This window comes from Enhydra lutris, unplaced genomic scaffold, assembly GCF_002288905.1.
Source record: "Enhydra lutris kenyoni isolate GAN:26980312 unplaced genomic scaffold, ASM228890v2 scaffoldscaffold3, whole genome shotgun sequence".
NCBI lineage: Eukaryota > Metazoa > Chordata > Mammalia > Carnivora > Mustelidae > Enhydra > Enhydra lutris.
The window spans coordinates 64,322,186-64,345,744 of NW_019154087.1; the positions used below are offsets into that span (position 1 = coordinate 64,322,186).

The following is a 23,559-nucleotide window of genomic DNA, read 5'->3' on the forward strand; positions in this document are numbered from 1 at the left end:
ATCAGGATACCGCACCCTACACACAGGGCTGACTCTGTGGGCATGTGACCTGTGCAGGTGCACAGAGCCCAAGGCTTGCTTTAATATTCTGATGTTGAAATCTTAAAAGTCTTAATTTTTGAACAAGAAGTTATGCGTTTTTACTTTACATTGGGCCCCACAAATTAAGCAGCTGGTCCTACCCCCTGGACTCCCACACTGCTACTCAGTGAATTAGTTGCAAGAAAGGGAGGGTCACCTCTGCCCAGGAGGGGCAGTACAAGTCACTAGAGAAGGAAGAGTGCAACAAGTGCAACAAGGTGACTAGTGTCTAGGAATGTCTCCCTAGGACTCCCTAAAACATTTCTACCTCTAATAAAAAGGTTTCTGATGAGGAACAGTGACTCTGGAACCCAATGCCTCTGGTAACCCAGGATGGTTGTAGGACCCAGATAACAGACCCAGGAACACCTGGGTGGCTCAGCAGGTTAAACTTCTGCCTTTCGCTCAGGTCATGATCCCAACGTCCTGGGATCAAGCCCTGAATCAGGCTCCCTGCTCCTCCCTCTCCCTCTCCTGTTCTCCCTGCTTGCGCTCTTTCTCACTCTGACAAATAAAAAAATAAAAATCTTAAAAAAAAAAATAGAGAGTGGACCCTGATGAAGGTTAAGAGGGAACCTCATCTACTATCTCACAAGATGTTCTCACAGGCTTCCACAGATCTTACAACATGTGCTCCAGGCACAATGTAGTTGTCGCATTTGTTGGGGGCAATATCAGCCTAACAGCAAAATAAGGATATTTTCTACATAAACTAGATTTAAGTTTTACTCAGGTAAAAATAATTTTTCCTCACACAAAAAATATAATTTTTTTAACCTCCACACGAGCAATGTGTGATATATAATTTAAAAAAACAACAGAAAACATTGTTTCTACCTTAGGCCCAACATTACAGTGAAGTGGTTACTTTTTAAAATAAATTCAATTCAACTAATGAATCATTGAACACTACGTCAAAAACTAATGATGTACTATATGGTGGATAATTGAGCTTAATAAAAAAAATATAAAATTAATTTAATTTACTCTGAGATGAAAATGTACCAGGCTTTTTCCTACTTCAAACATCATAATGAGCGGCCATGCCCCCTTTAAAAAATGATCATGTCGGGGCGCCTGGGTGGCTCAGTGGTTAAAGCCTCTGCCTTCGGCTCAGGTCATGATCTCAGGGTCCTGGGATTGAGTCCCGCATTGGGCTCTCTGCTCAGCAGGGAGCCTGCCTCCTCCTCCTGTCTCTCTCTCTGCCTGCCTCTCTGCCTACTTGTGATCTGTCTGTCAAATAAATTAAAAAAAAAAAAATGATCATGTCACTGCAGAAGCCATACTTCCGGTCCTTAACATTTCTGATTTTTCTCATGCCACACTGTTCAGGAAACCAAGACTTTGAAAGGTTTCTGTGGTTGGACTTGACACCAGCTCTGTGGTTTGGTAATCATATAAAGGGAACTAGAGTAGCTCTTCAAATTCTGTGTTGCTCTTAGCACACTCCAGTTTTCCTAGTAGTCCAAGTTACAGATCTTACACTCAGTGTGGATTTTCTGCATCACGTCTTCTGCCCTCTCCTTACTTCTGCCATACTACTCTGGGCCAAATCAAGACTGCCGAGGGGGCTGCCTGATGGGCTACACAGCCCTCCTTCCCCCTCAGCATCAGTCCAGAGACAGACTGACTCCAGAACAGTCTTATCCCATTGCTGCTTCATCAACAGCTGACCTTCTCCCTCCATGTAGCTCTCTGTATGAACTTATGTCTACTCCCCTCCAAATTTCTCCAGATTCAATTTCCACTATATCCTGATATTAACCACATTCCCCTTGGCACTGCCATTTGTGTTCACTCTTGTTTTTGCTTGCTGCTGTGTACGGTTGGTGGGAACAGTCTCTTTGAATCAGTCTCCGCAGTGGAAGCCCGCTTGACATTCTACTTCTTCATGCATGCTTCCCAATTCCTCTGGGTCCTACTTCTGTCCTTTAGCTGAAGAGCAGTATCTATTATCGCTGTTTAATTATGGCATGTGTTTTCAACTACCTCACCAAGCGAGTAAAAGCGCCTCAAAAGCAGGGACTTCACCTACCTGTGTTCTGAATGAGCTGGCAGTCAGGGCTCTCAGTGAATGTGTATTAAGCACTTCTGAGCACCACAGCTCTGCTTTAGTATTCCGGAGGAAGTACAGACTGGTAGACCGGATGTCAACTTAACAAGGAAATTTTATACACATTTTTTAATATATATACAGTTTATAGATCATCTATGTATCTATAGCGTATATATCTCATTTCCCTACTATATCAATGCCTAACCTGTTTTAAACATAGTTTGAGGAAACCATTAACCAGGAACCATTACACAATATGACACAGAATTTTATGTGTCACTAAATTCGCCTATATATAACAGCATGAGAACTGCAAACACAACTGCATGAAAAGCCAAATCATTAATGGAGATTAGGCATTCCTTCAAAGCAATTTCTATTTCCATGAGTAAAGAAGAAAATTCTGATTTTAGGAAGAAACATTATTGATTTTCCTGGTAAATAAACATTTGTTGTTTATTAAAAAATAAAATGGGATGGACTTCACCACACAGGTTCTAGAACTTCAGAAAAAGATGACATATTCCACTTACTATTTTGGGCAAGGAGGGATTTTTCTGAGTATAAATTAACCAACTTCAGTACAATACTGTTACTTTTATTTTTTATTTATTTAAGTGGTTTTTCTTTTCTTCTTCTTTTTTTTTTTAACCTCAGTTAGTTAACAAACAGTGTGATTTCAGTTTCAGGTGCAGGATTTATGTTTCATCACCTCCACGTAACACACGTGCTCATCACAACTACCGCCCTCCTTAATCCCCATCACCTATTTCGCCCATCCCTCGCCCACCTCCCTCCATCAACCCTGTTTGTTCTCTATTGTTAACAGTCTGTTCTATGGTTTTCCTGGGTTTTTCCCCCATGTTCATCTGTTTTGTTTCTTAAATTTCACATTGAGTGAAATCATACTGAGGGGGAACCTGGGTGGCTCAGTCAGTTAAGTGTCTGCCTTTGGCTCGGGTCATGATCTCAAGGGTCCTGGGATGGAGTCCCATGTTGGGCTACCTGCTTGGTGGGGAGTCTGCTTCTCCCTAACCCTCTGTTCCTCCTCACCCTGCTCATTCTCTTTCTCTTTCTCTCTCAAATAAAATCTTTAAAAAAAGGAAATCATATGGTATCTTTCTCAACTTACTTTACTTAGCATAATACTCTCTATCTCCATCTACATTTTTCCAAATGGCATGATCTCATTCTTTTACATATATATGTGTGTGTGTGTGTGTGTGTGTGTGTGTGTATACATACATATATATGTTTGTGTGTGTGTGTGTGTGTGTGTATATATACACATACATACATACACACACACACATATCCTCTTTATCCATTCATTAGTTGATGGACATTTGGGCTCTTTCCATAATTTGGCTATTGTTGATAATGCTGCTATAAATATCAGAGTGTATGTGTCCCTTCAAATGAGCATTTTTGTATTCTTTGGGTAAATGCTTAGTAGTGCAATTGCTGGGTGATAGAGTAGTTTTATTTTCAACTTTTATCTCCATACTGTTTTCCAGAGTGCCAAAACACTTGATTTTTAAAGTAGGGATACTTCTTCAATAAATTACTTTGAACAAAATAATTCTGATAACACATCTCATCGGCCAAAGCACAGGAGAATTTACATTTTTTAAAGTTATTAAAACTTTTAAAGTATTACAATAGATCATATCATTACTGACTCATAAAGACTGGTCCATTTGTTTTCTATGCCACTGTAATAATTTTAAGGAAAAGTATTCTTCTCTTTTGTTACCAAGAAGCACATTTGTGTTTAAGTTTCCTAAATGTCACAATGACTATATTTTTAAGTCATTCACAAGTGAGTTATTAGAGATAGAATACTATAGCAGTTTCATTCTGTAATAACAGGTTTTCTCAAATATAAATTTACCTCATGGTCACAGATCACCTAGATCATATCAGCTGTCTGCTGTGAAAGGAAGGGAAAAAACAGCCACAATTCCAGTAACAATAAGAAAAGGCCAGGTTACCTATGTCCCAGCATTTCTTCAAATAACAATGCGGATATCCATCCTGCCACAAACACCTGAAATAGTCTGACAGCATAAAAAGCACAAAATGAATGAATGCACTAAAATACCACTTCTTCCCAGCCACTCTGAAGATTTTCTATAATCTGCAACCAAATAATACTTTCTGTCCATGGACTTAAAAAACTCCACTGCATTATCTATCTCATTTCCTGCTAAAACTCAATCTTTACCCTTTGAAACTACCTAAATTTCTTTAGGAATTTAGGAATCATCTGGAATACAGTTTAGGAACCACCTCCCATGATCCTTTAGGAAACTGTTAAACACATTACAACTTTGGAATAATATCATTTAAAACGACTTCTCGCATTCTGGGACACTGAATCCTTTAGGATTGATTATCTTTCTGAACTCATTTCATACTCTCCAAGTAAACTTCCCAAAATGCAAATCTGATCCTCTCACAATTCTTCAGTGCCAATCCAAAGCCCAATGGATGAGGTTCCCAACCTTCAGAAATGCAGTGTATGCTGTGCATAATCTTGCCCTTGTCTTTTTAATTTCAAAAACCTATTCTTTTTTAAGATTTTATTTACTTATTTGACAGAGGGAGAGAGACCACAAGTAGGCAGAGAGATGGTGGGGGAGGGGAAAGCGGGCTCCCTGCTGAGCAGAGAGCCTTATGTGGGGCTTGATCCCAGGATCCTGAGATCATGACCTGAGCCAAAGGCAGAGGCTTAACCCACTGAGCCACCTAGGCGCCCCTCAAAAACCTATTCTTGGGCACCTGGGTGGCTCAGTGAGTTAAGCCTTTGCCTTTGGCTCAGGTCATGATCTCAGGGTCCTGGGATCAAATCCCACATCAGGCTCTCTGCTCAGCAGGGAGCCCACTTCCCACCCCCACTTCTCTCTCTCTGCCTGCCTTTCTGCCTACTTGTGATCTCTGTCAAATAAATAAATAAAATCTTAAAAAAAAGAAAAAACTATTCTTGATCACGCACACCTACCTACATCTCTTACACTGGCTATTCCAAAAACACTAGCATTTCTCTCTCAATACCCCCATATCATTCCTCCTTATATCCATTAAATTAGGCTACTGCTCTTAATCTCAACACTATTGATATTTGGGACCAGTTCATTCTTCATTGTGGAGGGATGTCCTATGCACTGTAAGATATTTAGCAGCATCTCTGGCCACTACCTATTAGATACCAGTAACACATTCTACCCTACTCCACTCCAGTTACAGCATCCAAATATGTCTCCAGCATTTTCCAAATATCTCCTTGGTGGAAAAATGACTTTTAGTCCAGAACCACTGAACCAGATGGTCACTGAACCTCTAGACACCTCAATATTCGCAACTCCTTAAGAACAAAGTTCTTTTTCTTCAGGGCACCTAGCTGGTTCAGTCAGTAAAGCATGAGACTCTTGATCTCAGGGTTGTAAGTTCAAGCCCCACGTTGGGTATAAAAATTACTTAAAAATAAAATATTAAAAAAAAAAGAACAAATTTCTCTGCACATAGGCTGCAGGGTCATACAATTCAATACAACAAATTTGATCAAAACAAATGTGTTTCCCCAGGAAAGCAGACATCTGTAGGTAAGAAAAGGGAGGCTAATGGCCTATGATTGTGCTCTTATATTAGACAATAACCAATCAACTCAGATATATCCTAAGCCCTAGTTTCTGGGGGTTTAATGGCAAACATACTAATAGAGATGAAAACAAAATTGCACAGAATACAGGAGTAATGTGCAATTAACAGAAATCACATGGAAGATTGTACAGCATTAGAAGGTACTTGAGAACAAATAAACCTTGAGCAGTCACTAGGATACAGAACTACTGTTATATATTTGTTTGCCACAAAGTCTAATTATGAACCTGACAAGGTTCCTTATACTTCTTACTCTCCTATGTATCCTTAAAATGTCAAGAAGACAAAGGATCTAACTTGCAAAAGGTTTCATTGACCAAATCTAGGACATCTTGAGTTACAAAATAAATGGTAGTAAGGAACATAGCCTATAGATGAAAATAAATGAACTCTTCATCATTTGAAGGTGAACAAAAGTTTTAGGAAAAGTCTAGGAAGCTATTCAGGGCTAAGTCTAAAGACTAAATTAAATAATCATGCTCCATAACAGATTCTGGAAAATAATTAAAAATAATTATAAAGTAATAAATCTGATCTTCCTTTGAATCTTGAAAACCAGTTCTGAGAGTAACAGAAAAATGTCTGGAGCAAAGGCAGCCTGCATAGCATAAGTACACTGTCATATCCAGGATGTCTAACTACACCAAAGGGGAGAAGTTTTTTGGCTATGCTTTGTAACATTCCTTGCAGAGATACCACCATATGCCTACCTCAGGGTGATCACAAGAATTAAATGACCTGTGTAAATACTTTGCCACAATATTTGGCACTCAAGGATGGTACCTTTCCCATCATTAAAAATCTTTAATGACAGTCCTCATTACGTAAGTGTGAACATTGTATCACTCGATATTAGTGTGTGACTGTCTGTCATAGGAAATGAATATATACTTTTTAAAAGATTTTATTTATTTGACAGAGAGAGACATCGCAAGTAGGCAGAGCAGCAGGCAGAGACGGGGAAGCAGGCTCCCTGCTGAGCAGAGCCTGATGCAGGGCTCAATCCCAGGACCCAGAGATCATGACCTGAGCTGAAGGCAGAGGCTTAACCCACTGAGCCATCCAGGTGCCCCAGAAATGAATATGTTTAAATCAAATTTCAAGTTTCATTTTCTGATTCCAATGCACATAATCAGCCCATCAGGGCACAATCACACTGACCACAACCTTCTTAAATCCTAGAAGTTGAAGAAGTGATTAAAACATTGACTGGTGTGGCCTGGGCAGGAATCCTCTGGCAGTGAAAATCTACTTTAAAACTTCTAGAAAAGTTTTAAACTTTTATCTACACATAAAAATCTGGGCTACTGTATTAAGTGAAAATGTTAAAATCAGGATTAAGTTGCCTAATGAGACTTTCAGGAGTTTCCATTTACACAACTTTTGCTTTTTATAAAAAAGAAAAACTGTCTTTTTAATTTCCATTTCACAATGGCATGTGTCAACCATATTTTACCCCTGAAAATATGTAACATGAATGATACTACAGACTAGCTGTTTAATAAAGTTAATCCTTCAGAAACACAACCATGTAACCTAATGTCAGTTTCAGTAAGTACCCATTCACAGATATTTAAACACCTTCCATAACTCATATTTTAAATGGCATTTTAATGACTTTTCATGTGGGCAAACAAAGAACAATATTTTCAAATATAATCAAATGTCTTCATGCTCACATTTAGAGAAGCCTGCCATAAACCATTACAGAACAAAGAAAATTTTAAATAAAACTTGCGTTATTTCAAGTCTTAGGGAGAGCCTGAAATACGTAAGGAAAAAGCAGAATGCTCTTTCTGGGTAAGCACTGCTTCACTGCAACAGTCCTCAGGCTGAGAAAATTAAACTTCTGTGGAGGCGAACCTCTAATGACTACAGAGCTTTCCAACACTTTGTGCTAGGAGTCTGGCAGCTGCATCACACTACAATTAAAATATTCTAAAAATACATAAAGAGAATATTCATGAAAGCTAGTCTTTCTGTTTGAAGTGTTCTTCCTTACTTAAAAAAATTGCTAGAGGTTAATTTTTAAATCCAGAAAATTGTAAAAGGTTACTGAAAAAGCAAACACAGACTTTAGCACTGTCTTTCTCTGTGAAGGAACTTTTAGTTTAGATTCAATTAAGAATGGGGGGGACCATGGTCAAACTTAACTTTTGCTCTCTAGAAAAATCAACAACTCTAAGACTGAAAATAAAAACTCCCCTCAACTAAAGGAACAGCATAAGATAGGCCAAAGTGGAGTTCATAAACTGTTCTGTGGTCTGGGATCACTTAAAAAATTTTGAGATAGGCTTCATTTGGAAGTGAACAATCAAAGAGTCCAACTGGCACTCAAAAGCCATCATGAACCCCCAAAGATTTCTTTTTCTTATCTATATAATTAATAGGCTGGACTAAATAATTTCCTAAATCAGCTACACATTCTAAAATATTATATGGACTTTGCACCTGTCCTTGTTTTAACCAAAAGGCATGATGAATGACCCTTTCAATATATAAATATTGGTAGAAATTGTGATTAGCAGACATTCATGATAGATTACAAAAACAGCAAAACAAATCCATGATACACCTAATGGCAACAATTAAGTTTAAAAATCACTGATGATTTCAAGTAATCGTCTTGCCTCAATTTTGATTCAAAATATCACAAAGCAAAAAGGTAAGTGAACTCATTAAATACCAGAAATATACCCATGGGATATGGGTTTATTTGCCGGAAGCATCTAGGCAAAGGTTATAAAGCAAACACTGAATGAAGTTCAATTCAGATAAAGGCAACATAGTACCAAAATGTGGGTTATCAGCTTAAAAAGAAAAATTTCTCCCTACTGAGCTTAACATTTTCAAGACTAGTTGATCAGCACTTGCTTCTGGTATAAAACTTATACACAGGCCAATTGGCTTTTCTTGCTAAACTACTTTCTAGAACAGAAAGTAGCAAAGGTGGAGGTGATAGGTGGGTTTCAATTTATACAATATGAATTTCACAAAATGTGCATTTTTTCATGCAACAAATTAAGTATGTGCATTAGGCCCAGCTATCATGTCTCGTCTTTTTATAAGTCTCTCCCAGCTACAGAAATACTGGGGCTCATGCTGGGGGCACTGCTAACTAGGACAACTTTTTGTCTATAGCTTTGATAGTATCTCTCAAACCCCAAACTACTTGAGTCTCTTCCAGTAACCTACCTCTAGGAATCTACACCAAGGAAAGGAAATGATCCAAAACATGTTAAATCTATAAATAGCAGGACAATCAGAGGATAAAAGATTGAGGAACTGGAAATAACCCATATGCCCAGCAATAGGTTAAATAAATTATGGTATGTATAGCCATTTGAACATGATTCAGTCATTTATGTGTGAAATATGAAGATTATGTAACAACATATATGAGTATGATTAATAAGTGAAAAACACAGAATACTTGATCAGACATAAAAACCATGTTATGTAAAAACTATGTGTACAAGTGTGTTTAAACTTCATTAACAAAACTATTAGTAGTTCCCTTTAGGAAATAAGGTGAAGCTCAGGAATAAGGGCAAATGCGAAAAAAAAGTTCACTCTTTGCACTCTTTTAATTGTTTGTATAGGAGTTCAAAATTAATCACCCGAAAACATACAACTTTGGCCTGCAGATTATTTCAAATGGAAAACAATCAGGCACAAAAGACTCGGGAAGAAACTTTGACCTTCCCCCATTTGCTTAAAAAATTTAGACATGGGGGGCACCTGGGTGGCTCAGTGGGTTAAAGCCTCTGCCTTCAGCTTGGGTCATGATCTCAGGGTCCTGGGATCGAGCCCCACATTGGTCTCTCTGCTCAGCAGGGAGCCTGTTTCCTCCCTCTCTCTCTCTGCCTGCCTCTCTGCCTACTTGTGATCTCTGTCTGTCAAATAAATAAATAAAATCTTAATAAAAAAATTTAGACATAAGACCTGCTCCAGAAAGGGAGTTATCACCGTAAATAACTATAGTATAGTATGAACTCATTATGGCAGATGGGAAAAAAACTAGCAAGACGTATTTGTCCAAAGTCCTCTATCATTGTTTATGGACAGCCCAGCAAACATCTGTTTATCAAGCATTTATTCCTTCCTTTCTTCCTGTGAATTCCCTTACTTCCCTTTGACTCCTAGTTCCTTCTTAGTCCAGAATGACCTGTATACCTCATGTTGCCTGTCTTTGGAATCTCACATTTTTTTCTCCCTTTTTGTAATTGAGGTATACTTTACATACAGTAAAGTACACAAATATTAAGCAAACAACTTGATAAATATTTTCATTTGTGTATCCCTCAGTAACTACCACTCAGATCAAGCTAAAGAGCATTTCTAACACCACAGCAGGCTCATTTACACCCATCCCACTAGCAATGACATCCTCAAAAATCACTAGGATTCTCACCCCATTCCCATAGATCAGTTTTTTGGGGGGGGGAGGGTGAGGAGGAAAGGTAATTTTTTTTTACTTGAAGTGTAATTAACATAGTGTTATATTAGCTTCAGGTGTACAAGACAGTGATTCAAAAATTCTATAATTATTCAGTGCTCATCAAGATAAGTGTATTCTTGGGGCGCCTGGGTGGCTCAGTGGGTTAAGCCTCTGCCTTCAGCTCAGGTCATGATCTCAGGGTTCTGGGATCGAGTCCCACATTGGGCTCTCTGCTCACAGGGAGCCTGCTTCCCCCTCTCTCTCTGCCTCTCTCTCTGCCTGCCTCTCTGCCTACTTGTGATCTCTCTCTGTCAAATAAATAAATAAAAAAATCTTAAAAAAAAAAAAAAGGTAAGTGTATTCTTGATCTCCTTTATCTATTGCATCTCTCTCCCCAACCACTTTCCCTCTAGCAACCATCAGGTTTATTCTCTATATTTAAGAGTCTGGTTTTGTTTTTGTTTTTTTCTTTGTGTTGTTCCTTAAATTCCACATATGAATGAAATCATATGGTATTTGTGTTTCCTGACTTCTTTCATTTAGCATTATATCCTCTAGGTCCATCCTGGAATCTCATGTTTATGTGGATTCCCTGTATGTACAAAATTAAACATGATTTTCTCCTGTTAATTTGTCTCATGTCTATTTGATTCTGAAGCCAGCCAGAAGAATATTAAAGGACAGAGAAAATTTTTTCCTCCCCAACATTTGGATTTTCCAATAAGAATGCGCTGATTTTACTTGGGGGGTAATTTCCTCTTAAAAGAAAAAAAAATGGATAAAATATAAAATATGGATAGGAATACTATGTAAATATGGATATAAAAATATGGATAGGAATATAAAAATATATAATATAAAATATGGATAGGAAAATATGGATAAAAATATGGATAGGAATACTTAATTATATTAAAAATAGTGTTAAAATGGAAGGATTGTGCATTTGAATTTCCTATATTTTCTAGACTTTCAGTAATCGTATTTTTAAATTAAAAAAAATTAAATCTATAAGTAACTCTAGAAGTCATTTTTTGTCAAGCATATAATTACTCCTTAACCTGTTTTTTTCATTTTGCAGATTCTACTTAAAGAATAATTTTGCCTCGCAATGTATAATTACACAGACTGTTGATGAACCCCAGGTAAAAGTGCATCACTCTAAAACAAAAACAAAAAATCTGAAATAACCTGATTAGCCTATTAGCTCTGTCTTATCCCTCCATCTTTATAGCTAAAGCCTTTCACAGAGCCTGACTTGAGAAGGCTTACAGCACAACTGTGAAGTGTGTTGGTGGGGGGAGGGGCTGGAACACACTTGCTGGGTATGAATTCCAACTCCACCACCAGCTGTGTGTGATTTTGAATAGGTTACTTTTATTTGTTTTAGTTTCTCCAATGTAAAACGGGAATTGTAATACCTCCTAAGGTTGTTGTGAGGATTAGCAGAGAAGACTAATATAAAGCACTAATGCCTGGCGTAGTAAGCTATCAGCTTTTATCTATTAGCTAATTAAGCTGTGAGGTATTATTCTAAGCATTGTAAAATACATATGTAACAAACTGTATTTTTAATCATCATTATAATCACTGAAAAATACATTTTAACAAAAATGAAATGAATTTAATACAATTTTATGATCCAAACATGACTCCAGCTTAGACATCAAAGGATAAATAAGGAAACAAAACAGTTTGCCGTGATGTCATTTTTATCTCAGCTACACTTTACATTGCATAATTCATTACAAGTTAAATTGTTTTCCTTAAACATCTCTTCTCCTAATTTGCAACTGCAGTAACTACTAACAGAATTCTGGTGTTTACTCCAGTTTCCCATTAAAAAGGAGAAAATGTTATTTAAATTCAAGGGAAACTGTTTATACAATGAACACCAGAATGGCAAAACAGAAATTTTACTTTGACAAAAAAATAAGAGGGATATCTAAATGTTTCCTTCTTTCTTCCCACTTTGTAGACCACTCTTTGAAAAGAGGGGTTCATTAGATCAAAACCTAAGATTAAGGTCCCCCCACCCTTAAATCTTAGATTAGTGATCAAAGAACAAATGAATATTTTCTCCCTGAACTTCCTGAAGTACTGAAAAATCTCACTAGTTACTCTCACTCTGTTGATTCCTGATTGAGATACATTTTCCATTGCCTGAGACACATCAGGTCTACCCACACTTTAGAGGTATAAATGTATCTAATAAGACAAAACACAGTCATCTGGACCTCTATTATTTACAAAAACAAAATGCAAGCATTGGGCGCAGTATGAGAATTAAAACCAAACTCTGCCCTCTTCCACTTCAAGGAAAAATTATATCAGGATTAAATGAAACATAAAAAAATACTCAAAAATAGATATCAATTATTTTATTTTTATGTAGCAATTTCTGAGAAGAGATTGCTTTAACTAAGAATGATCAGGTCACTACAAAGAAAAGAAACCTCACTAGAAATTGTGCTGCCAGAAAAGATATAAAAATAAGTTATTTATATTATGGCACCCATGAAATAATTAAACTTTTGAAAAAGTGAGGATGGAAACCTTCATAAACATTGACTGATAAAATGAAGTCCCTCAAATGATCCCCAAGGAGGATCCCACTGCATGTAGGTAACCTAAGACTGGCAGTGGTCCCAAAATCTGGAAGTATTTTACCCCCAAGCATCAACTGCTAGCAATTTCTGAGTCTGTTTTGCCTCTGCCCATGACAAGAATCAACTTGTTCCAAAATTCTACTAAATGTGTTTCTTTTATGTTAAAACTCTGCTGTTTCTGGGAAAGCTAAAAGTTAGAATTTTTTACACATGTGGACAAAAGCTATATTTGGATCTTTTATTCTCTTAACAGAATAAAGACAGTTTTAAAAAAACTCCCCTGCTGCAGTTTATTATAAGGAAGTAACTCCTTCGAAAAATTTTAAAAGTAAACCTCCTTCTCCTATTCAATTCCTTTAACTTAAAGATTCAAGATCTTATTTAAAAAAGAAAAGCAGTTAATCTAAATTAATTGTAAGTTTAAAAAAACTACTTAAGGATAGTCATGACTTCTTTTTACAGATTTTTTTCTAGCCATTTCATCTGTAAGTACATAGGTTGTGCATTTTTTAAAAATTGATAACCATAGCATCACTTTTAAGTAGTAAATACCTAAAATCCCACAAGATTAAATCATGCTTTCTTAGACTTCTCTTTAAATACATGTAAAAATGGGACATCTTTATTTAATCCCCTATAAGCTGTCCTGCCCAACTGTATGTTAGCGTCATACAACAAAGACAAAATTTAAAGCTAGGACAACAAAGACTATAAACCATGACATGCTGACACACCTCTCTCAACCAGGTAAGAACTAGACAGACAGGCTAAGTGAACAGCTATAAGTTTTGAAATAAAGTTTAGCATGTGGCCTAAATGGTAACAAAGTTAACATTCAAAGAAGTATTCCTTTTGGAATCATTTCACTTACTTGACACCACAATTTCTGAATCTTAACACTATTGACCCTTCGGGCCCCAAGAATTATGCTGTCTCTGTTCTGTGCACCATAGGATGGACAGCAGCATTCCTGGCCTCTATCTACTACATGGTAGTAGACTCTCCATCCCCAGTCACAGCATCAAAATAAAGACTCCACTGTATGGGGGACAGATGGTAACCACTTACTGTGGTGAGTACTGTGTAATGTAGAGAACTGTCAAGTCACTATGCTGTACACCTGAAATGAATATAACCTTGTATGTTAACTGTACTTCAATAATAAAAATTACAAAAAAAAAAAAAAAGAAAAAGATTCCAGACACTGCTAAATGTCCCCTAGAGGTGAAATGGTACTCAGTTGAGAACCATTGCTCTACACTAAAGAAAACCCAAGAGTTAACATGGATAAAACCCTAAAACTTCAACAAAACAAGTTGAAGTGATTTATAAAGAGATAGAAAATGCATGAGTTAGTTCTTCTAATTAAGTCAAACCTTGTAAATGAATTCAATACTACCAGGAAGATGTGATCATCCATTTTGATGAAGAGAAGTTCAAGGGACATTGTTTTAACAACATAAATGCTACTAGCACACGACACTTTAATCAGGAAAGCTCTCAAGCCCATAAAAGATAACCAAGGCCCCTTAAGACTCTAGGATAGGTGTCAGGATGAGATCAGTGACTATTCATGATGAACTGCCTATAAGTTGTTTCATCTCTATCCTTGTGTTAAAGACCGGACTGATTCAAGATGAAAACAACACGTCTGATCAGGAAGTAACCAGGAAAAAACATAAAAGTTAAGACAAGATAACCTAAAATTTCGTGCAAAGACAACTCATTAATAGATCTCAGTTCTGTTCTCATTCCTTTCTCTTCACCTACGCAAAGCTGCCCTTTCCCTGAAAATCTTCAGAGAACAGATCATTTTACAAGCCATAAAAAAATGATTTTACAAAATAAAATCAAAATGAACACGGCCCGTTTAAAGGTTTATGTTAATTTTTTTTTTTTTAAAGATTTTATTTACTTATTTGACAGACAGAGATCACAAGTAGGCAGAGAGGCAGGCAGAGAGAGGAAGCAGGCTACCTGCTGAGCAGAGAGCCCGAAGCGGGGCTCGATCCCAGGACCCTGAGATCATGATCTGAGCCTAAGGCAGAGGCTTTAACCCACTAAGCCACCCAGGCGCCCCATTAATCTTAAACATAAGACAAATTTCTTATGCTATTTCAAAGCAAGAAACAAATGTTCTCGTTATAACACATACCAACCAAACATTCAGACTTCAAGCCTTAAATTGCAAGTCCAGCGTTTTATCAGCGTGGCAAGAAAACTATAGCTTTTAAGGATACCTGGCCCTCTACAAGTATAACATCCAAAGTTGTGCCTAGCAAAAGTAAAAGCTACAATTTTTCCAAAGAAATATTTTATTTGAAAGTTTAAAGAGATCTCTTTTCTTTGCACATGGGAAATAATGTTGTAAGCTCTATTAGACAGGAATAGTGGCAAAAGTGATTCCTGCAACACTTTATTGCCACAGGCTAAAATTTCAAAGATTAACTCATAATGTTTTAATCTTTACAACTGATTGAAATCAGTCTTTGTTTTCCTTCTCAGTGCTTATTTTTTGCTTCTAAGCGGACACGAGAAAGTAGTAGAAATCAGAACAGCAAATACTGGATTTCTGATGGCAACTATAATTGTGTTTCCTTCTGAAGTAGTTTAAAAAAAACTTCCTCTACTTCTCTTTCTTAACACAAAATTAAAAACATACTACAGAGTTGTTTTTCTTGCTTTTTCCACTCAACATTTTCCCAGGTCTTTAAACATCCCCCAACCATAATTTTCAATGGCCACTATTATATTCTATGGTAATATCATTTAGCTGTCTTCTATATTAGGGATTTTAAGTTGTTTTCAATCTTTTGCTCTTATTGCTGAAATGAAAATTCTTATGCATAATTATGTTTGCATCTCAGATGATTTTGGATAAATTCCTAGAAGTTAGTTTACAAGTTCAAATAGTAAGAACATTTGTATAGTTGTACAAAACAAATTGCTTTCCATAAAGATTAAGAAATTTATACTTCCGGGACGCCTGGGTGGCTCAGTTGGTTAAGCGGCTGCCTTCGGCTCAGGTCATGATCCCAGAGTCCTGGGATTGAGTCCCACATCGGGCTCCTTGCTCAGCAGGGAGCCTGCTTTTCCATCTGCCTCTGCCTGCCACTCTATCTGCCTGTGCTTGCTCTCTCTCTTTCTCTCTCTCTCTCTCAGAAAAAAAAAAAAAAAAAAAAACTTAAAAAAAAAAAAAAAAAACCAAAAAATAAAAAAAAAAAAAAAAAAAGAAATTTATACTTCCATCTTTCTTTGAAAATGTCAATTCACTGCAAATCCAAAAATAATAAACATTTTTTTAAACCTGTCCATATTAAACATCAAAAGCACCATCACATTGATTTCATTCATTTTTTTAGAGATTGAACACTTTTTATACTTTGTATTTCCAATTCTATCTTTTCAAATTGTGTCATCTTTTATTCATCTTGGCATTACAGTGTTTTTTTAATATTAAACTACTATAACTCAATATAAAAGATATAAACCTTGCTTATGACACCCAGAAGTTATTTTGTATGTTATCCAACCAACCTCTCCCCTTGTGATTTTGCACAATTTTTATGCTTAGAAAATCCTCTCCCATTTCAACCCAACTATTGACATATTTTCTTTTACTTCTTTTGTTTCATTTGACATCTATATTTTTAAAACACCTGGAATTTATTTTTGCTATAGTATGAGTAGGATGATTTAATATCTGGTAGTGTAAGAGCCCATTAATCATTATTTCCAAATTTTTTTCCCTCTTTTTCCAGATTAGTTTTTGAAATCACTTAGGTATTCATCCTCCCAAAAATATCATTTAGATTCTTATTGAAATTGCAATAAAACTATAAATAAAAATCAGGGAGAATATGTAGAAGAATGTTGAATACTGGTGCTGTCAGGCGATTATCCCATACCTGTCATAGATAATAACTTCCCGTGTTGTATTTGTTTATGCCAATACATTGGCTTTTTGTTTCAGATAGTATTTCTTAGAAGTGTATTAGAGAATTCACCCTCCATTTATTACTAAATCTTTAACTGAATGTCAGCTTTGTATTTTGTCAAATGTCTTTGTAGCCTTTCTGGGATTCTGTATGCCATTAAGCTTTCCCTCTAGATCCCATGTATAAACCGGTTTCTTAACAGTAAACCATCCTTTAGTTCCTGTCATTAAATCCTACTCTTAGCAGTACAGTCTTCTTTAACATGTGGATAATCTAGGTTGCTTGTGCTTTAGTTAACATTTTTTTTTAAGGATATTCATTCATTCATTCATTCATTCATTTATTTATTTGACAGAGATCACAAGCAGGCAGAGAGGGAGAGGAGGAAGCAGGCTCCCCGCTGAGCAGAGAGCCCGATGTGGGGCTTGATCCCAGGACCCTGGGATCATGACCTGAGCCGAAGGCAGAGGCTTTAACCCACTGAGCCACCCAGGCGCCCCTTTAGTTAACATTTTTATGTATTGATATTTCTAGTCCAGAATTTTTCTGAAGATAATTTTTTGGATAATTATTAAAATTTCAATGATCGCCCATTTCAATTAGATGTTTAACTTCTGTATTTCACTTCCATTTTCCCTGAACAATATTCATTTAGAGGTTTCCAAATCTGGGTCTCAATTTTTAAAATCTCACCTGCATTTACTGTTTGTATGCCATTCAGGTTGTTGAATTTGGCATATTTATGATTTCCGTTTTTCTTTTTGTTAGGTGTCTTAAATGTTTGTCTCTATATTTCCTGTCTTCCTGTGTCAACCCAGAATTAGTTATTTGAATTACCAAATCTTTTAGTCTAATTCATTTTTATTTACTTGCAGAACTAATCTTAAGGTGTTTTGTGTTGTGTTGTGCTATTAACTCAATCTATAAAGTGTCTACTTCCATTCATACTGTGAATCTATCTTGGACAGGCTGCTATGAAGTGTTGTGCCTTCCAATCGTCAAGTTAATTAATTAATCAGAAAAGTTATAACCTCATTATGATCTACTGGAATTTTTAGAACTTATTTTTTAAATTTTGTTAATGTTTCAGGAAACAACTGACTAACTAGATCTAGTGTTAGGAAATTAGAAAAGTACTTTAACTATGTTTTTCCAGAAGGCACTGCTCCAGTGTTTCTCAGCACTATATGAACTAAACACTTCAGAATAAATTAAGTGTGTTATAGGGAAAAAACAAAATGGAATGAAGAAACAAACTGGATGCTGGAAACTATAATGTCTAACACAATGTAAATACAAACAATTTAACTTTATTGAAATTAGGAAAAAATACATCTCAGAAGTCTTTCTCTTTAGGAATAATCTGATTGTGGCAAAACTCTATATTCATGCATTCTTGAAATTTGCTCAATTTTTCTTCTTTAGCCCATTAGATTTCCCAGTATATAGATTTCCTGGTATATATTTGGCTTGTCTTTTCCTGTGTAATTTTTGTATATTTTTCAGAAACGCTGATTAATGGGGCACCTGGACAGCTCAGTTGGTGTCCGACTCTTGATTTCAGCTCAGGTCATGATTTCAGGGTCATGGCATTGAGCCCTGCTTTGGCCTCTATGCTGCATATGGAACCTGCTTCGGATTCTCTCTCCTCTCCCTCTGACCCCAGTCCCCACACACATACATACACCCCTCTCTCAAACAAAAAAGAAACAACAAAAAACAAACAAACAAACAAAAAAGAAATGCTAATTGCCTCCCTTGTGCCCTATGAAATTATATGGGCATTTTTATGAAAGAAAAGTACTTTTTCGAAAGGCATTTTCCATATTATATGTAGGTGGGGAGGAAAGGCTTTTCTAAAAATGTTAAATATCTTCAATTTTGACTCCTGTGATTTACCAAACCCATAATGACTCTACTAGTCAATAGGTGTTCTTATTCTTAAACAGAGAACATCTTTTGGATGTTAGTGAAATGTAGACTTCTGAGGGAAAAATGTAAGTTGAAGAGGCTTCCCTCTGAAGTCTACATTTCACTAACATCCAAAAAATGAATAATGCAATTAAAACATGGGCAGAAGACATGACTAGACATTTTCCCAAAGAAGACATCCAGATGGCCAACAGGCACATGAAAAGATGCTCCACATCAGTCATCATCAGGGAAATACAAATCAAAAGCACAATGAGGTATCATTTCACACCTTTAGAATGGTTAAAATAAAAAATGCAAGAAACAGCAAGTTTTGGTGAGGATGTGGATTAAAAGGTGCTCTCTTGCAGTGTTGGTGGGATTGCAAACTGGTGCAACCACTCTGGAAAACTACATGGAGGTTTTTTTTCAAAAAGTTAAAAATAGAACTACCCTATGATCCAGCAATTGCACTAGGAGGTATTTACCCAAAGGATATAAAAATACAAATTCAAAGGGATACATATACTTGGATGTTTATAGCAGCATTGTCAGCAAAAGCCAAATTATGGAAATAGCCCAAGTGTCCATTGACTGATGAATGGATAAAGAAAATGTGATGTGTGTGTGTGTGTGTGTGTGTGTGTGTATTATATAAGCATATATATTTATATAGATAAAAATACATCTAAAACAAAAATATTACTCAGCCATTAAAAAAAAAATAAAATAAAATCTTGCCATTTGGAACTACATAGTTGAAGCCAGAGTGTTTATGCCAGGCAAAATAAGTCGGTCAGAGAAAGACAAAATACCATATGATTTCACTCATATATGGAATTTAAGAAACAAAACAAATGAGCAAAGGGAAATAAGAGAGAGAGAGGCAAACCAAGAAACAAACTCTTAACTACAGAGAACAAACTGATGGTTACCAGAGGGGAGGTGAGTTGGGGGATGGGTTAAATAGGTGATGTGGATTAAGGAAGGTACTTGTGATGAGCACCCGGTGTTAGATGGAAATGGAAGTGTTGAATCACTAGACTGTACACCTGAAACTAATATCACACTGTATATTAGCTAACTGGAATTTAAATACAAAGTAAAAAAAAAAAAAAAGATAAGTTGTTTACATTTCCCTTTCAGTGACCATAAGAAGTACAGATTTCTCTATATACACTTTTGAGGTATTTGGATAAAGACACAGGTGAGCCACTCACATTTTTCATGATACATGCTAATACAGACACACACACATCTCACGTAGGAGTATTTGAATAATTTCTAGCAGACTATGAAATTCTTTGTCAAATATGTAACCACCATGATGCACAGGGAGTTCAACAGTGAGATGGAGGGCTGGGGGTTGGTAAACCTCCTACCTGCTTTCCGTCCAGTGTGCAGAGCCTCTTGACCACCCCCGAATCTAGTTTAATGGCTTCGGTGATGTCGGTCAACACCTGTTCAAAGGAATGAGCAGTCTTCTTATTTAGAAGGATCCGCACCGCTTTTCTAGGCTTCACTCCACTTCGAATCACAGTCACTAATTTGGGTTTGATGAAATCTTTACTTTCCTTCACTTCACTTTTCACTGAGGAGGGAGCAGCCAAGGCTCGTGTTGTCCCACCCTTGATGTTCACAGACCAGTTTGGATTAACATTTTTGGTGTAATCAACTTTACGAAATGGTTCATTTGATGCACACACGTAACTCTCACCTAAAAGGCAAAAAATCAGTTTAATTAGCATGATTATCCCCACCACAGAAGCACTGTCTCTTAAGAACAAATGCTGGAGACCCATAAAGTGAACTCCTAAATGTAACAGGTGCACTGCAAGGGGAATTCACATCTTTTTCCTTTGGCATTCTGCCCATTCTCCCTTTCTATTTAAACATCTAGATTGTTTTTGAGAGAATAACACACATTACAGCTTGAAAAGCACCAGACAAATGAAACAAGAGAGACTAGGGCTTTATTCTGATCAAATATGTCACCCTGGATAATTCCTCTGCACTTTGATTCTCATTATCGTTGTCTATAAATTGAAGCTGTTGAATCAGGTGAATTCTAGTGTACTTCCTAATTCCAAAATCTATTAATTAACTAAAAAAAAATCTCATTCTGGAAGAAATAATTGTATCACAAAATAACTTATTCGTATAAAGAAATGAAACTATTTTTGTCCTTACAACCACAAATTTCAGTCCCCGTTGAAGAACGATTACTCCATCTACACATACCTCCTAAAATATATTTAGTCATAGTATCATTTACTCAACTAATGAATTACTGCAAAAAAGGAAGGAAGAGTTCTGACAGCTTGAAGAAATTTACCTCAGGCATTTTATTTCTTAATTAATGAACATGAATTTAAAATAATTAGCTCAAATAGACAACCTTCTCTATATCTACTTAAATGGTGAAGGATGTTAAGTAGTTTAAAATGATGTGTCTGGGTGGCTCAGTCAGTTAAGCTACCGGCTCTTAATTTTGGCTCAGGTCGTGATCTCAGGGCAGCCCCACACTGGGCTCTGTACTCAGTTGGGAGTCTGCTTCTCTCCTCCTCTCTCTCCCCACTCCCTCTGCCCCTTCCCCGACTCATGCAGGCATGCAGGTGCTCTCTCCCCCTAAATAAACAAATAAATCTTTTTGAAAAACAAATAAAATGTGTTCAATATTCATGCAGACTTCTGCTTAATTTTTATTAAGTAAAACATAAAAACTGTACTATTTGTTGACTGGTTTACTAACTCAATGTTCATTAATTTTAAGTTCCAAAATTAGAGGTTGAAAAGTAATGATTTTTATAAGGCTGAAAATCATAATTCATAATTATATGTTTAAAAAAATCACACTTTTCTTTCAGGAAACTCAGAAGTCACCTAATTCTTTTATCCTCACCTGTTTGGCATACAGGGCAAGAGGATTACACTCTAAGATTTTCTCTAAGATAGTTTCTAACTCAAAAAGAATCCAGTATTTTTTCACATATTCAGTGTAACAATCTCACTATTGATAGAATAATCATATGATACAAGCATTAAGGGTTGTTCATGCTTAAAACAAAAATAACCAAAATGGTGAAAGGCAATGCCTAAGAAAAACCCATTAATATAAATATAATATTTAACTATTATCAGGATGTTCTTAAAATCCTAATGAATAGGTAACTTAAAGACTCCCAAAGGCACACAAACAATTCAATAAAAGATCAGGCATATAAGAAGGGTCTAAAAAGAGGAGTAATGCCTTCCGTTAAAGGTGTAATTAGGCCACTGTGTAAGAAAACTAGGGAACCAGCCACAGGCTCTTCTGCTGCTTCCACACCAGTAATCAGAAAGCTGGCATAACCATCACCATTTAGTTAGAGATTTTCCATCTCTGTAGGTTTATCTAAATGACTTTTCACAATGTAATCATCTGGAAAAATGGCATGTAATTTCAAACACACATATGAATTTAATAAAACAGAACTATACATCACATGCGTGTATTTACAAGCAAAAATAAACACGATTTTGCTTTAATTTTATAGAGAATACAAGTCTCACATTGAAAAGCTCTAAATAAAATTTAATTATATGTTCTGATTCAAAATATTAAGATGAAGAAAGAAAAGGAAATTTCAGCAAGAAACAGTGATTTTTTTTCCCCCTAAGGGCAGGGAGAAGTCAGCTGGAGAAAAGCCTTTCCCAATATAAAGCGAAAACACAATGATAAAAAGAAACCAAACAAGAGCAAATTTAGTATGTCAGATTTCCTTGATCAACTCTGCACAGCTGACATATCAACGAGGTGAGCTGCCTTTTAAATTCATCTGCATTTTGCCTCTTTATACAGGTTCAATACATCAGAATGATTAGGTAAAGGAAGTCTGTCTTTTGTTTATGTATGGTTACAGATACATTTTAATCCCCTCCTTCTCTCCCCTCCTCCCTTCATACTGTCTCTATTAAAAATGTGTAGATCAGTTCTATAAAATGTAAAGTTTTGAACCATAGATACCCATTTTGGCATTCTTGGCATACAACATTTCAGCAAAAAGGTTCAAGACACAGTTCTGAGGTCACACCTGTGTTTCCATATACTGGGCACATAAAACCCTATAGCAGAGATGTCATACCTTGAGGACCATAGCAACCAAGATACCCAGGCTAGCTTCCCTTGTTATGTCCCCACCCTGATCAAACAATGTCCTGATGGTAATTTTGTCACTAACATAGATTTGCCTATCAGGAGAGAACATGCTGACAAAAGAATTTAAGATTTTGGTTCCTTGGGCAGTTACAGCTCTTGCTGTTAATCAAATAATAAATTATTATTCTGTTAGGTACGAGGCACCTACAAGACTGCTTACAAGCAATCAGCTTCTAATCCACCAGATTCTTGCTACTGTAGGGATTTTGGTTTAAGATGTTATCCCCCTGCCAACTTGTCACTTTCCCCTTCCTCCTCATCCTGGTAGAAACATCACTTTCTACTGAAACTTACTCAGCTAGAAACCTAGGCATCACCCTTCATTCTTCTGGCTTCCTTACATACTACATTCTGACATCAAGTTCTACCAGCCCTCTTTTCTAAATAGTTCTCAAACTGTCCACCCTCTGTGCCCTTACCACCACCCACTTCCTACTTGGATCAATGCAAGAATGTTGGTTTCTGCTCATTCCCCAATAACATAACAAACAGCAGTACATTTTATGCTATTGATACAGCTGAAAAAGTGTACCCTCAAGTAATGAGTTTTGACATCCTGATAAAATACTACATTCTGAAAGGATTTTTAAATTTTTTGTCAATACATAGTAAAATTACACTGACTCAAAGAAGGAAAAGATAAGCATCTCATTTATAAATTA

At 36.3% G+C, this 23,559-nt stretch overlaps 1 protein-coding gene across 3 annotated transcripts in view; it reads right to left on the reverse strand.

Moving 5' to 3' along the window:
• LOC111155561 (doublecortin like kinase 2) overlaps positions 1 to 23,559 on the reverse strand; it is a 143,789-nt gene that overhangs the window by 106,095 nt on the left and 14,135 nt on the right. For all 3 annotated transcript variants that reach the window (XM_022515801.1, XM_022515810.1, XM_022515790.1), the window contains exon 2: positions 20,082 to 20,416. In XM_022515801.1, the coding sequence (XP_022371509.1) occupies positions 20,082 to 20,416 (335 nt within the window). The remainder of the gene's footprint in view (positions 1 to 20,081; positions 20,417 to 23,559) is intronic.